Source organism: Crocuta crocuta, unplaced genomic scaffold (assembly GCF_008692635.1).
Source record: "Crocuta crocuta isolate KB4526 unplaced genomic scaffold, BGI_CrCroc_1.0 scaffold72, whole genome shotgun sequence".
NCBI lineage: Eukaryota > Metazoa > Chordata > Mammalia > Carnivora > Hyaenidae > Crocuta > Crocuta crocuta.
In genome coordinates, this window is record NW_027529427.1 from 7,620,861 (window position 1) to 7,632,938 (window position 12,078).

Genomic DNA, 12,078 nt, shown 5'->3' on the forward strand with positions numbered 1-12,078 from the left:
CTGAAACAGGCTCCAGGCTCTGAGCTGCCAGTCAGCACAGAGCCCGACGCGGGGCTCAAACCCACGAACCGTGAGATCATGACCTAAGCGAAAGCCGGACGCTTAACCGACTAAGCCACCCAGGCGCCCCTCTCTGCCCATTTTTCTATTATTAGGCTTCTACCACTTTCATAATACATTGATCCCAATCCTTTGTCTTTTTTTCCTTTACTTATTTTAATTTATGTTGAGGTATATTCTCTCTGTACCCTCTTTGTTGAGAGTTGTTATAAATGAATGTTGGATTTTATCTAATCTTTTTTCTACATCTGTTGGGATGATCATATGACTTTTAGCCTTCATGTTGTTACTGTAGTGTATCACATTTTACTGATTTGCAAATGTTGAAGCATCTTTGCATCCTTGGAATAAATCCCTCTTGATCATGGTATACATCCTTTTAATGCAGTATTAAATGCAGTTTGCTAATATTTCATTGAGGATCTTTGCATCTGTGTTCATCAGCAATATTGGCTGCAATTTTCTTTCTTTGCTTTCTTTCCTTTCTGATTTTGGTATCAGAGTAATGCTGGCCTTGTAAAATGAGTCTGGAACTGTCCCTCCTCTTCTGCTCTTTGGAAGAGTTTGAGAAGGACTGGTATTAATTCTTCTTTAAATGTTTGGTAGAATTCACCAGTGAAGTCATTTGGTCCTGGGCTTTTGTTTGTTGGAAGGTTTTTGATTACTGATTCAGTTCCCTTGCTAAGAATCTGTTTGTTCCAATTTTTTATTTCTTCATGATGCAGTTTTGGAGGTTGTATGTTTCTAGGAATGTATCCGTTTGTTCTAGGTTGTCCAGTTTGTTGGCGTATAATTTTTTATAGTGATCTTTTTTGATTCATTGTCTTTCTCTGGTACAAGTAATAACCTCTCCTCTTTCATTTCCAATTTTATTTGAGTTCTCTTTTTTTTTCTTGGTAAGTTTAGCTAAGGGTTTGTCTATTTTGTTTATCTTTTCAAAAAATCAGCTTTTAGTTTCATTGATCTTTTCTATTGTCTTTTCAGTCTCTATTTCATTTCTATTGTCTTTTTAGTCTCTTTGTTATTTTGTTCCTTCTACTAACTTTGGTCTTAGTTCTTTTCTCTAGTTCCTTGAGGTATAAAGTTAGGTTGTTTGAGATCTTTCTTGCTTCTTTTTTTTTTTTTTTATTGATATTATTGAGACCTGCTTTCATTGGAAACAGCTGTTTTTATTTTTTTTTTTAATAGTTTATTGTCAAATTAGTTTCCACATAACGAGATCTTTCTTGCTTCTTACTGTAGGTATCTATTACTATGAGCTTCCCTCTTAAGAGCTGTTTTTACTGTAGGCCATACCTTTGGTACATTGTATTTCCATTTTTCTTTGTCTCAAGTTTTATTTATTTATTTTGAGAGAGAAAGTACAAGTAAGGGAGAGCAGAAAGAGAGGGGGAGAGAGAGAATCCCAAGCAGGCTCTGCACTGTCAGCACAGAGCCTGATGTGGGGCTTGAGTCCACAAACCATGAAATCATGACCCGAGCCAAAACCAAGAGTCAGATGCTTAATCAGCTAATCCACCCAGATGATCTTCAAGTAATGTTTTAATCTCTCTTTTGATGTCTTTCTTGGCCCATTGGTTTTTCAGTCACATGTTGTTTAATCTCCAAATATTTGTGAATTTTTCTGTTTTTGTTTTGTAACTGATTTCTAGTTTCATACCATTGTGGTTGGAAAGCATCCTTGATGTGAGTTCAGTCTTAAATTTATTAAGATTTGTTTTGTGGCCTTACATATGATCTATCCTGGAGAATGTTTTGTGTGTACATGAGAAGAATATGAATTAGCAGTATCATTTTTAAATTTAGATCCCTTTAGGTAACTTCAAATTTATATTTATATATGGTATGAGCAGGAATCCAACTACAATTGGGCCCAGTTGACCTAATACAATTAATTGATTTCAAATGCCTCCTGATCATATTCTAAATCCCATTGATCTAATTGTATCAGTACAATACTCTTTTAATTAGTGTCTTTTTATAGTATGTTTTATAATCTGTTAAGCCAGTCCATACATTATTTCTCTTCCTTTAAAGTATTTTCTTGGTTCCTGTAAAAAATATTTATACATAGGGATAAATTTTAGAATTATCAAGCTTTGAAAGAGCCTTCGGGATTTGGTCTGAAACATATTTGTGGTATCTTTTTAGGTGAAAACAAAATCAGCTCACAACCTATATATTCTCATTGCCATTTTGTTTCTAAAATGTGTGTGCACGTGTATGTGTGTGTACTCAAAGAATATACAACAAAATATGTAGCAGTGGTTATCTCCTGATACTAATATTACAGTTGAGGTTTTTTTTCTTGGTGCTTTTGTTTTCATAATTTTCTACAATGCATATGTAATACTTTCTGGGTTAGGAAAAAAACTGAAAAATATTAAACTAAAACGTATCCATTAGTAACTTTGTGATTATCTACTTAACAGAAGCCAAATTGGAATAAGAAATATTTCACAGGAAATATACCTGTGACTTACAGAGAATGAAGTGCAGATACCTGGCTCACAATATAAACCAGAGGTGTCCAGAATATTCCTGGGAAGGACTGAGATGGGAAACTAAAGCAATACAACCTCACAACCTCCTCTGTTACTTTGTGTGGTTGACTTCAGTTCTGTTCAAGAGACTTGGGAATAGTGGCTTTTTCCCCTCGCAGTATTTCTGGGCTATGTTCTGTGCAACTGTATTTAAAAGGCACTTTGCTGCTTTGGTTTCCCATTTCAGATTCATATTCATATGACACAGTCGGACCTTGAGATGCGTCAAGACTCAGAGCAGTCTAAATCTGGTCCTTGCATGTCCTGGTGTTTCAGTCAACATTTAACAGAATGAGGATTGCAAAATCTGTTCCCAACTCTTTGCTATATTTGAAGACACAGCATGCTCATTCTTGGCTCATAGCATGTGGATTCTGTCAGTAGTGTAATTAAAACTTTGTTCTTAAAAAAAAAAAAAAAAAAAAAAAACACTTGGTTCTATTTGCTTTTTAATCTACATGCCCTGTCTAGGTAATCTTACCTATTTAACAATAATTATAACAACATCTAACAGTTATCATTTTCTGTGTTTCAGGCATTTCCTATAAATGTACTGCAGTTTATATAAATATCTCATTCAGTCCTTAAAAACAGGGGCACCTGGGTGGCTCAGTCCATTAAGTATCTGACTTTGGCCCAGGTCATGATCTCATGGTCCATGAGTTCGAACCCCTCATCGGGCTCACTGCTGTCCCCTTAGAGCCCACTTCAGATCTGTCCCCCCCACCCCCCCACTCGTGCTCATTCTCAAAAATAAACATAAAAATAATAAATCCTTAAAACAACCCTATAAGTGATATTGCCTCATTTTATAAATGAAACAACTGAGGCTCAGAAAGGTCCAGGTCACACAAACTAGTTAAGTGCCAACTATCTTGAAACCCAGGCAGCCTAAGTCTAGAACCTGAGTCCTTCGTGCACTGTAAACTCAGTTTTTAATTTCTCTCCTTTCCTAAAATGTGCTCTACCTCCTGTATTTTCAGTTTTATTTGTCTAATTTCCCGAGCTACAACTGTCAAAATGATTCTCCATTCCCTCACATTTATTTTTTTAATTTGAGAGAGGGAGGGGCAGAGGGAGAGACAGAAAATCTTAAGCAGGCTCTACACTCAGCACAGAACTCAAAGCAGGGCTCGATCCCACAACCCTGGGATCATGACCTGAGCCAAATTCAAGAGTCAGATGCTCAACCGACTGAGCCATCCAGATACCCCCATTCCCTCTCATTTAACTTCACCTTGGGAAGCCTCACACTCATCTGTTATCCTCCATGTCCTCTGGTCCTATCTCAGTGTTAGCCCTTCTTTTATTATTATTTTTTTAATGTTTATTCATTTTTGAGAGAGAGAGAGAGAGAACATGAGCAGGGGNCAAATAAAAATACTAAAAAAAAAAAAAAATTTTTTAAAAAAAAACAAAAACAAAAACAAAGCAGGCTCCAGGCTCTGAGCTGTCAGCACGGAGACTGCCACGGCAGAACTCAAACCCACAAACTGTGAGGTCATGACCTGAACTGAAGTCGGATGCTTAACCGACTAAGCCGCACAGGTGCCCTCCTTAACTCTCACCTGGGCTTTCCACAGAACTTCCCTGGGCTTAGTGTTCCCTCCATTCAGCCTCACGTGTGTTTATCTTCATAGGTCTCTTCTTAAAAAATGAAGCTGACCACATTAACACACTGTTTAAAAATTCTTGGACTTCCTGTCTCTGTGTGTTTCTTTCTTTGCTTTTTAACCAGGTTCAATCTGAACTCCTTAGCTTTACAAACAGCCTGGCCCTGGTCTGCATCGTCAGCCTCATTGTCTGTCACTCTCTACTCAGTCCTCTTACCTTATGCTCCAGACATGCTGAGAAACTCCCTCTTCCCCAAGGCCCCGAGTCCTTTCTTAGCCCTACGTACCTGCACTTGTTTCATGTGCTTGAAAGTCTCTTCTGCCTTTGACCTGCCCGCAAACTCCCACTCAGCCTTCAAGATTCACACCACATATTGCCTTTGGTAGCATCTTCTCACACTGCTCCAGGATGCAAACAACCCTATTATGTCTTCCACTGTAGTGCATCGCCAAGCCTCGTGCGTGGCCCCTCCCATACTGTGTCGTAATTGTCTGTTTGTGTGTTTTCTTCCATTAACCTAAATGGATCTTCAGGGGAAAGACCAGACCCATTCTGTCTTTCAGCACCTCGCAAGTAGTAGGCCCTCAATAAATGTTGGTTGAATGCTTGAAGGAATGTCCAGGAGAGTGTTTGAAGCAATAGGAAGTGAGAATTATGCTTGTAAGCATCTTAACGTTTCTCAAAATAATCTCTTTAGCTAAATGAGCAGGTAGGGTAATGTACTGAGCAAAAGTGGTCTATAGCAAATGGGGAAAGTCTTTTAAATTATAAGTTTCCCTAGGACAAAGTCCATTACACAAGATTAATATCCTACCGGAAGTCATGCATGTACCCCTTTCCCTGTCCTGGGCAGGGGTGTGATATTGGGACCCAGTGGGGAGAACGTCCCACCTGGAACGAGGAACGGGAGCTGGGGCTCCAGCTCTGCAGATTTCTCGTGGACTAGTCACAGCTTCATGAACAGACGCTTGATGTTAACGTTTACACGTTCCTGGTTGTTAACGTTGATGTAGGATGACTTCACATAGAAAGCGCCTCTCTTTTTTTTATAATTTTCAGCTCTATTAAGGTTTAATTGACAAATACAACTGTGATGTATTAAGTGCACAACACGATGATTTGATAGACATTGTGAAGGTTCCCACACTCGAGGTAATACATCTGTCATCTCACATACTTCCTTTTTTTCCCCTTATGAGAACACTTAAGTTCTACTCTTTTAGCAAATTTAATTCTAGAACACGATGTTATCAACTGTAGTCATCGTATTATACATTAAATCGTCAGACCTTATTCGTGTTATAACTGAAAGTTTGTAACCTTTTACCAACCTCCTCCATTTCCCCCACGCCCCAGCCCTTGATGGCAATCTGTGAGTTTGACATTTTCCCCCCAGATCCGACTTATAAGTGGTACCATGCAGTGTCTGTCTTTCTGTCTGGTTTCTTTCACTTTGCATAAGGCCCTCCAGGTTCATCCATGTTGTTGGAAATGCAATTTCTTTATTCATGGACAATAATTCTTAACCCGTTGCAAACAGGATCATTTTATTTTTATCTGAAATCCATCTTTTCTTTCCCTTTCAGCTTCAGAATGAGCTAGAAAAAGGTGAACGGGACAATGCAGAACTGCAGGAGTTTGCCAATGCCATTCTCCAGCAGATAGCAGATCATTGCCCCGACATCCTGGAGCAAGTGGTCAACGCGCTGGAAGAGTCATCCTGACCCTGCCTCAGGGGGAGCAGCCAGCCCAGCAGCCTCCTATAGTAAATCCGGGAGCCAAGAAAGAAGAGCTGTAAGGGAGGACCAGGCACCCAGGAGCTTCTCAGCACCCAACAAACACTACAAACTGTATCCTATCTTGGTTGGTCCTTCAGGTGTGACTCCCGCACCCTCTACAATTGTCATCTTAACTCTGCCTTTCTGCTTTGGATATTGTCTCTACACTAATTTTCTTGATGTCCAGGGTGGGTAAGTGACCAAGTTTCTGTGAAGAGCTGCCATCTGGCCATCAGCGGTGGAGGACTGTGGAAGCTGGTGGCTCTGCCCTTCCAGCGGGACATGGAGTAGAGAGCCCGTTTTACCTCTGTCCTTGACACAAGACCTGAATCTGGAATCTCCTCGGAGTTCAACTATTGAAAGAAACTTCCCAATGGACCAGAGAGCTGAGTGTTCTAATATCACAACAGGTGCTTTCTCCTAAAAGGGTTAAAAAAAAAAAATCTTAAAAAGAGAGGGGAAAAGAGAGAACAGGGACAAAGAGAAACTGACTCTTCTTACTTTTTCTTTCGCTCACTTTCACATGTAATATGTTACGCAGAGGAGCTGCAAGCAGGCCTCCTGAGGGCTTAGTGAACGCTAATGCCACAGATTTGGAGTCTTCACCCAGTCCTGTCTCACTCATCCTTGCTCTTCTCAACCAGTTAACAAGAGGGTGGTGTGAATGGTTCTCCCCCGATCCCTCTTGTTTAAGACCTTTGACCTTATTAGTCTGTCAGACCATATGTCTCAGCCTGAAAGGGGAGAGGGATTGGATGCGAGGCCTTGCCGTCAACCACCTGCTGCTCTGCTTCTTTAGAAGATGACCGCTCCTTGGGCCCAGGCTGGTTTCTCCTAAACATCTCCCTCATCGGCATTCTAGGCCCCTGAGCTGCAAAAGAATGCTTCTGCCTTCCCACCACCCATGTTCCATGCTCTTGCAGCCCAGTGGTTGCTGAAGTTTATGACCCCACCTTCTACCCTTTTAGTTTCACTCTTGATGTGCACTCCCAGAACCATAGCCTCGTGCATTGTCTGGAACCTCCCTTCTGGCACAAATGAATGTTTCTCATCCCACATACATTCCTTCCTTCGTTCTTTCATTCAAATAATATGTATGAAATGCCTACTATGTGCAAGTCACGGTTAGGTACCCATCCTTGAAAAACGGTCTCCTTTCAGTGAGGGAGAAATGTAAAGGACTCTCTGAGATACACCTTGGTTGAGTCAAAGCAGTAAAAGGCATACCTTTCCTCTCCCTACTTCTTCTTAGTAGAAGTTATCTTTTTCAGAAAAAGTCTTTCACAGATGAGCATCTCTGACTATAATGTAACTGATGAGTTCAGGCTCAGAGGGCTGAGTGACTTACTTGCCTGCAGGATCTTATTTGGTGGCTCAGGATTTTTGTTTGTTGTCGTTACCCTGCTAGAGTGTAGTGTTTAGGGGGCTGCGGTAGTGGATAGTGTTTTCTTAACACATCTGTACACGCCATGTGGAACTTGGCCAGCTCCATGTTGCAGATCAGAAAATTGGGCCTAATGTTGCAAATCCAGTTGAAGATATTGGCATTTTGAAGGGCACTTTTCCCCAAGCTTAGACAATGGCAGTCATAAATAATCAGGCACCAAGAAAGAGACCACTTAACCCAAATGTAGCCTTTAACCACCTCTCCAGCCAGACGCCCACCAGCTACTCACATCTTCTGATAAGAGTTGCCGGGCTAAATGCTTTTGTCTTGTGTTTTCTCCTTTCCCCCTCCCCAGTCACTCACCCAAAGAATGATGCTGCCTGTAAAGTCATCACAGCCCTTCAGTCCAGTATCTTCCCACCGGCAGTCCTTGACTGTCCCATTAACTTATATGGTCATATCTCCAGCTGTCCTGGTTCCCTGCTGTAAAACAGTCTCTCCTGTGAGAAGCTGTAGAATGTTTCTTATCGAAGGGTTAAGTGGACTCTGCTCATAAACTTCTTACTGAGATGCTTCCTGATAGCCAGGCTGGCCAGAAGCAGGGGAAGTGGGAGATGTAGGGGTTAGATAGTAAGTGGTGGGTGTTTGTGGTCAGTCACCTCAATTCCATGTATTTATTGCACTGCCCATAAATCATGTAGATAGCCCCCAGTATTTTAGGCCTGGGGTATTAGAATCTCACTTTATCTACCATAATGCAGAGAACTGAGGTATGATAACACCCTTCACAGGATTACAGCAGAACAGAGAGGGCAGGAGAAGAGGCCATCCCCCAAGAAGTGGCCTGGTCCTGGTGGGCTGTTCTCCAGCAGCTTCGGCAAGGGAAGGCATCATGCAGGTCTCCCTGGGCCCTCCCTGCTCATTGTGTCTTTGCTTTCGAATACAGCTTTGCCCACTTGGTGAATGACTCTCCCTGCACCTCCTTTCTTTCCCTTTTCATTTCAACCCTTCCTGTTGCTTCTCCTCCAAAACTTCATTGAAGTCCTCTGGACAAACGCTTCTGATAAGAAAAACATCTGGGGCAAACATTGTCTGTGTGGGTTCTGTGAACCAAAGCAGGGAGCTCCTTGGTTTCAGTTGCGTGGTCATCCTAGCATCTCAGATGGTTCTGGGGACTGCTTGGTTGTAGAAGAAAGTAGGTTCTGGCGAAACTTTAGTAGTGAACATGACCAGACATTAGGTTAGGGGGACAAAATGAATACAGTGTCCAGCACTGAGAATATCTTATTGAGTTGAGATCATTCATCGAGCCAACTTTTACTCTGCACTATTCCCATCACACAAAGACTTATCATTGCCTGATACCCTTCTGGCGTTCATGGTTTCTCTAGGTCCCTCAGTTGCTCCTGAAGGTCTCTAGCCTTGAAAACTGACTTCAGGTTGCCTCCTGTGTTCAGCAAACTCATCCATTCCATTGGCAAGTCTAGTTGCCCCTTAGCACCTAAAGATCTGTATCCCAAATCAAGGTCATCACGAAAGGGGACAGGAAGAAGAAGAGTGGGTGGAATCCAATGTGGGGCTGAAATACAATGTGATTTTCTCATCTGTTCATATACCTCTGTCCCAGGTGCTCATTGAGTTCTTAATGAAGTATCTGAATTGAGATTTACAAGGACTTGGAAACTATTTGAATGGAAAAGATTTTAAATAGGCTTTAATATATTAAGAAATATGAATGGGAATCCCTAAATCCATCTCAGCTCTAACCTTTCACCTAGTACCTTATAATCTATCAAAGGTCAAAGTGCTTCTCTCTCTTCCTTACACTTGGTCTTTAGAAATATTAGTGAAGCAAACTGGACACAAGCCTGCCTTCGGTGGCAGTAGTGGCAGTGGGACTTGGCACCTTTTGTCAATAAAAGTCTCTTTGGTTCTCCACGGGAGCTCATTGGCTCACCCACTCCCCAGAGAGAAGAGGAAGTCATCACAAAGTCTTAGTCATCCCTCCCCTGTGACATTCAGGATTGGCATTTGGATCTGCTGCTAGAGAGTTCTGCTGATCCCAGAACCATCCTGCCCTCCCCTTTGACCCCAGCAGTGAAGCACAGGCCTGCTGGCTACCCTTGGGGGTTTTGAGGAAAGAGCAAATCGAGGAATCTGTTGCCTCATAGAATGTGACCCTCACGTGGCATTTCCTAAGTTACAGTGGGCCCTGTGTCAGCAACATCAGTAACTCCCCCGTCTGCCTCCCCCAGCCTCATCTCCTGCTCGCAGCAGTTCAGAGCTGGAGAAGCAGGTAAGGAGATGGTAGATGCGGTGTGGACGCTAATCTTCGCAAGCCTGCAAGGCCGACCCCTCCATCACTGCCAGTCCCTGGGCTTCTCAGGACAGCGCCTTGAACTGGTCAAAGAAATGTTTTAAAAAGAATCTGGCGTTTTCCCCATGCGGACTAGGGGAATGTTTGGGCAAAAAGAACACACACGCATTACAGGGAAATCCTTCTGAACAAAATGGCTGTCTTTATTTACTCTTTTTAAGCAAAAACTGTTTCCAAACTTTTTAGTGTCAAAACTGTAACCAAGCGTCTCCTGATTTCTTCCAACGTGTTTGGTGCGTGCTGTGACCCTGTTGTAGGTATTTCTTCTGACTCTTTTGGGGGAAAGGTGGTTTTAGGGATTGATTTGGGGGGAGCGGATTTTTGTCCCATCCCACCTCCTCTTTGTTTCTCTGCTTGTCGATATTGTCTGTGTGGTTCAGAGCATTGGGGCAGTTACATTGTGTCCATTGTTGAGATTATTAAGATATTAAAAAGTAGTTTGTAGAACTGAAAAGTTAAAGAGCTGTGTTTTTAAAAATGCAAGCGATATGTTAATAAAGGAATTCAAGCTATGGGGCAGCCACACTCCTCCCCCTCCTCCCAAGTTGGCTTAGGTGGCACCTGGGCTAGCCACTTGGGAAACACAATGACCACCCTCTAGGTAGGGGACTGCCTGAGCGAAAGAGACAACTGCTGAGTAACAGGAATTGGAATCCGGGGCTCTGAGAGTCCCCCCTGTGCCGGAGATTTCCTGTCCCTTCCTCAGGACCTCTGGGTAGAGGTTTCAAATTTTGTGACCCCATAACCACCCTCAAGCCCACATTGGCCCCAGCTCAGTGTGCCTAATACTGCGTGGGAACCCGGGCCTGCCTCGGAAGCCCCATGCCCGGCAGCCCTGTACAGGCCGCAGAAGCTCTTTCCTGCCCACTTGGTGCTATATCATCCAGTGACCCATCCACCATGGGCCAGCGGTGGCCAGCCTGGAGCCTGCGATCCAGGTGAATGAATCATACTCAGATCTCAGTTCCTTCTGGCTTCAGTCCCTAGATTCCTTCCCTTTTAAGCTTTTTAGACCCCCCNNNNCCCCCCCCGCCCCCCCGGGCCAGAACAGGCTCTCTGAGCCCAGCCCTTCTCTCCACACCGCACCAGTATTGCATTCATGCTCCAGTGCAGCTAGACCTCCCTGAGGGCGACACGCCACCTTTCCTGGCCTGCCTGCACTCACAGGACTGGCCGACTAGCCCAGGAGCCTGCTGAGCACACCGGGACGTCCAGGCTGGGGACTCGCCCCCTCTGCTTTGGAAGAGGGGTGCTGCACTTTAGTGAGGAGCTGAGGAGCGCTGGGCACTGACTCCTAGCTTGAGTTCCTTTTGGTGACAATAGCAGCCGCAATGATGGTGTCTGTAATGCAGATGCACCCGCTGCCTTCAACTGTGTGTGTTTGTGTGTGTGTGTATGTTTGTGTGTGTGTGTGTGTGAGAGAGAGAGAGAGAGATGGCCAGAGTCATGTTACTGACAGGATAATGACATTACAAAGAAATTGTGTTATAGTCAACTTTGCCTTGATAATTATTGTAAACACTTTGTCCATTTTTTTCTTTTTTATTCACAAACTAAATCCATCGGGAAATTATAAAGTTATTTAAAAATTGTGTGCTGTGTCTTTCTTTGAGTCTCATTCAGTCTGATAATCCAAGTGAGATGAGTCCTCAAATGCTGGAAAAGCAGGGAGAAGCCAGGGGTCTCCCAGAGATTAACGCCATGGTCAGTGAGCCAAGAACCAGTGGGGCCTGGGGTTAAGGTGGGGCTGGAGGAGCCCAAGGCTGGCGTGGTCCCGACACCTGGTGAGGTGATGTCCTCAAATGAGTAGGCCTCCTTCAGGCCCCCATCTGAACTCGGGACTGGCAGCCCCCTGAATTGCTTTTTGTTTTTATTTTAAAAAATTTGTTTTACTGTTTATTATTGAGAGAGAGTGTGAGTGGGGGAGGGGCAGAGAGACAGGGAGACACAGAATCCGAAGCAGGTTCCAGGCTCCAAGCTGTCAGCACAGAGCCTGATGTGGGGTTTGAAATCATGAACCACAAGATCATGACCTGAACCGAAGTCAGACACTTACTGACTGAGCCATCCAGGCGCCCCCTGAATTGCTTTTCAGAGTCCATTTCCACCTCCCTTTCTCCCTTCCGTGCTAGGCCCTGAGCCAGTTTCCCCGTTTGACATCTAACTGTGTTTCCAGAGCCCTTACTCAGGTGAAGGAGCATTCACAGCATAGCTGAGGTGGTTCCAGTTGGGACTGGGATGCGGGGTGTCTGGGCAGCTCTGTCCCTTGAGCAGCTGACTCTTGATTTTAGTTCAGGTCATGATCTCGCGTTTCGGGCT

The 12,078-nt window shown here is 43.6% G+C and overlaps 1 protein-coding gene across 4 annotated transcripts in view; it reads left to right on the plus strand.

Annotated features, from left to right (window-relative positions):
- ERC1 (ELKS/RAB6-interacting/CAST family member 1) overlaps positions 1-10,778 on the plus strand; it is a 490,295-nt gene extending 479,517 nt beyond the window's left edge. For all 4 annotated transcript variants that reach the window (XM_077759231.1, XM_077759233.1, XM_077759229.1 and 1 more), the window contains one exon: positions 5,804-10,778. In XM_077759231.1, coding sequence (XP_077615357.1) covers positions 5,804-5,941 — 138 coding nt within the window. In that variant the 3' untranslated portion in view covers positions 5,942-10,778. The remainder of the gene's footprint in view (positions 1-5,803) is intronic.
- The last annotated feature ends 1,300 nt before the right edge of the window (positions 10,779-12,078 follow it).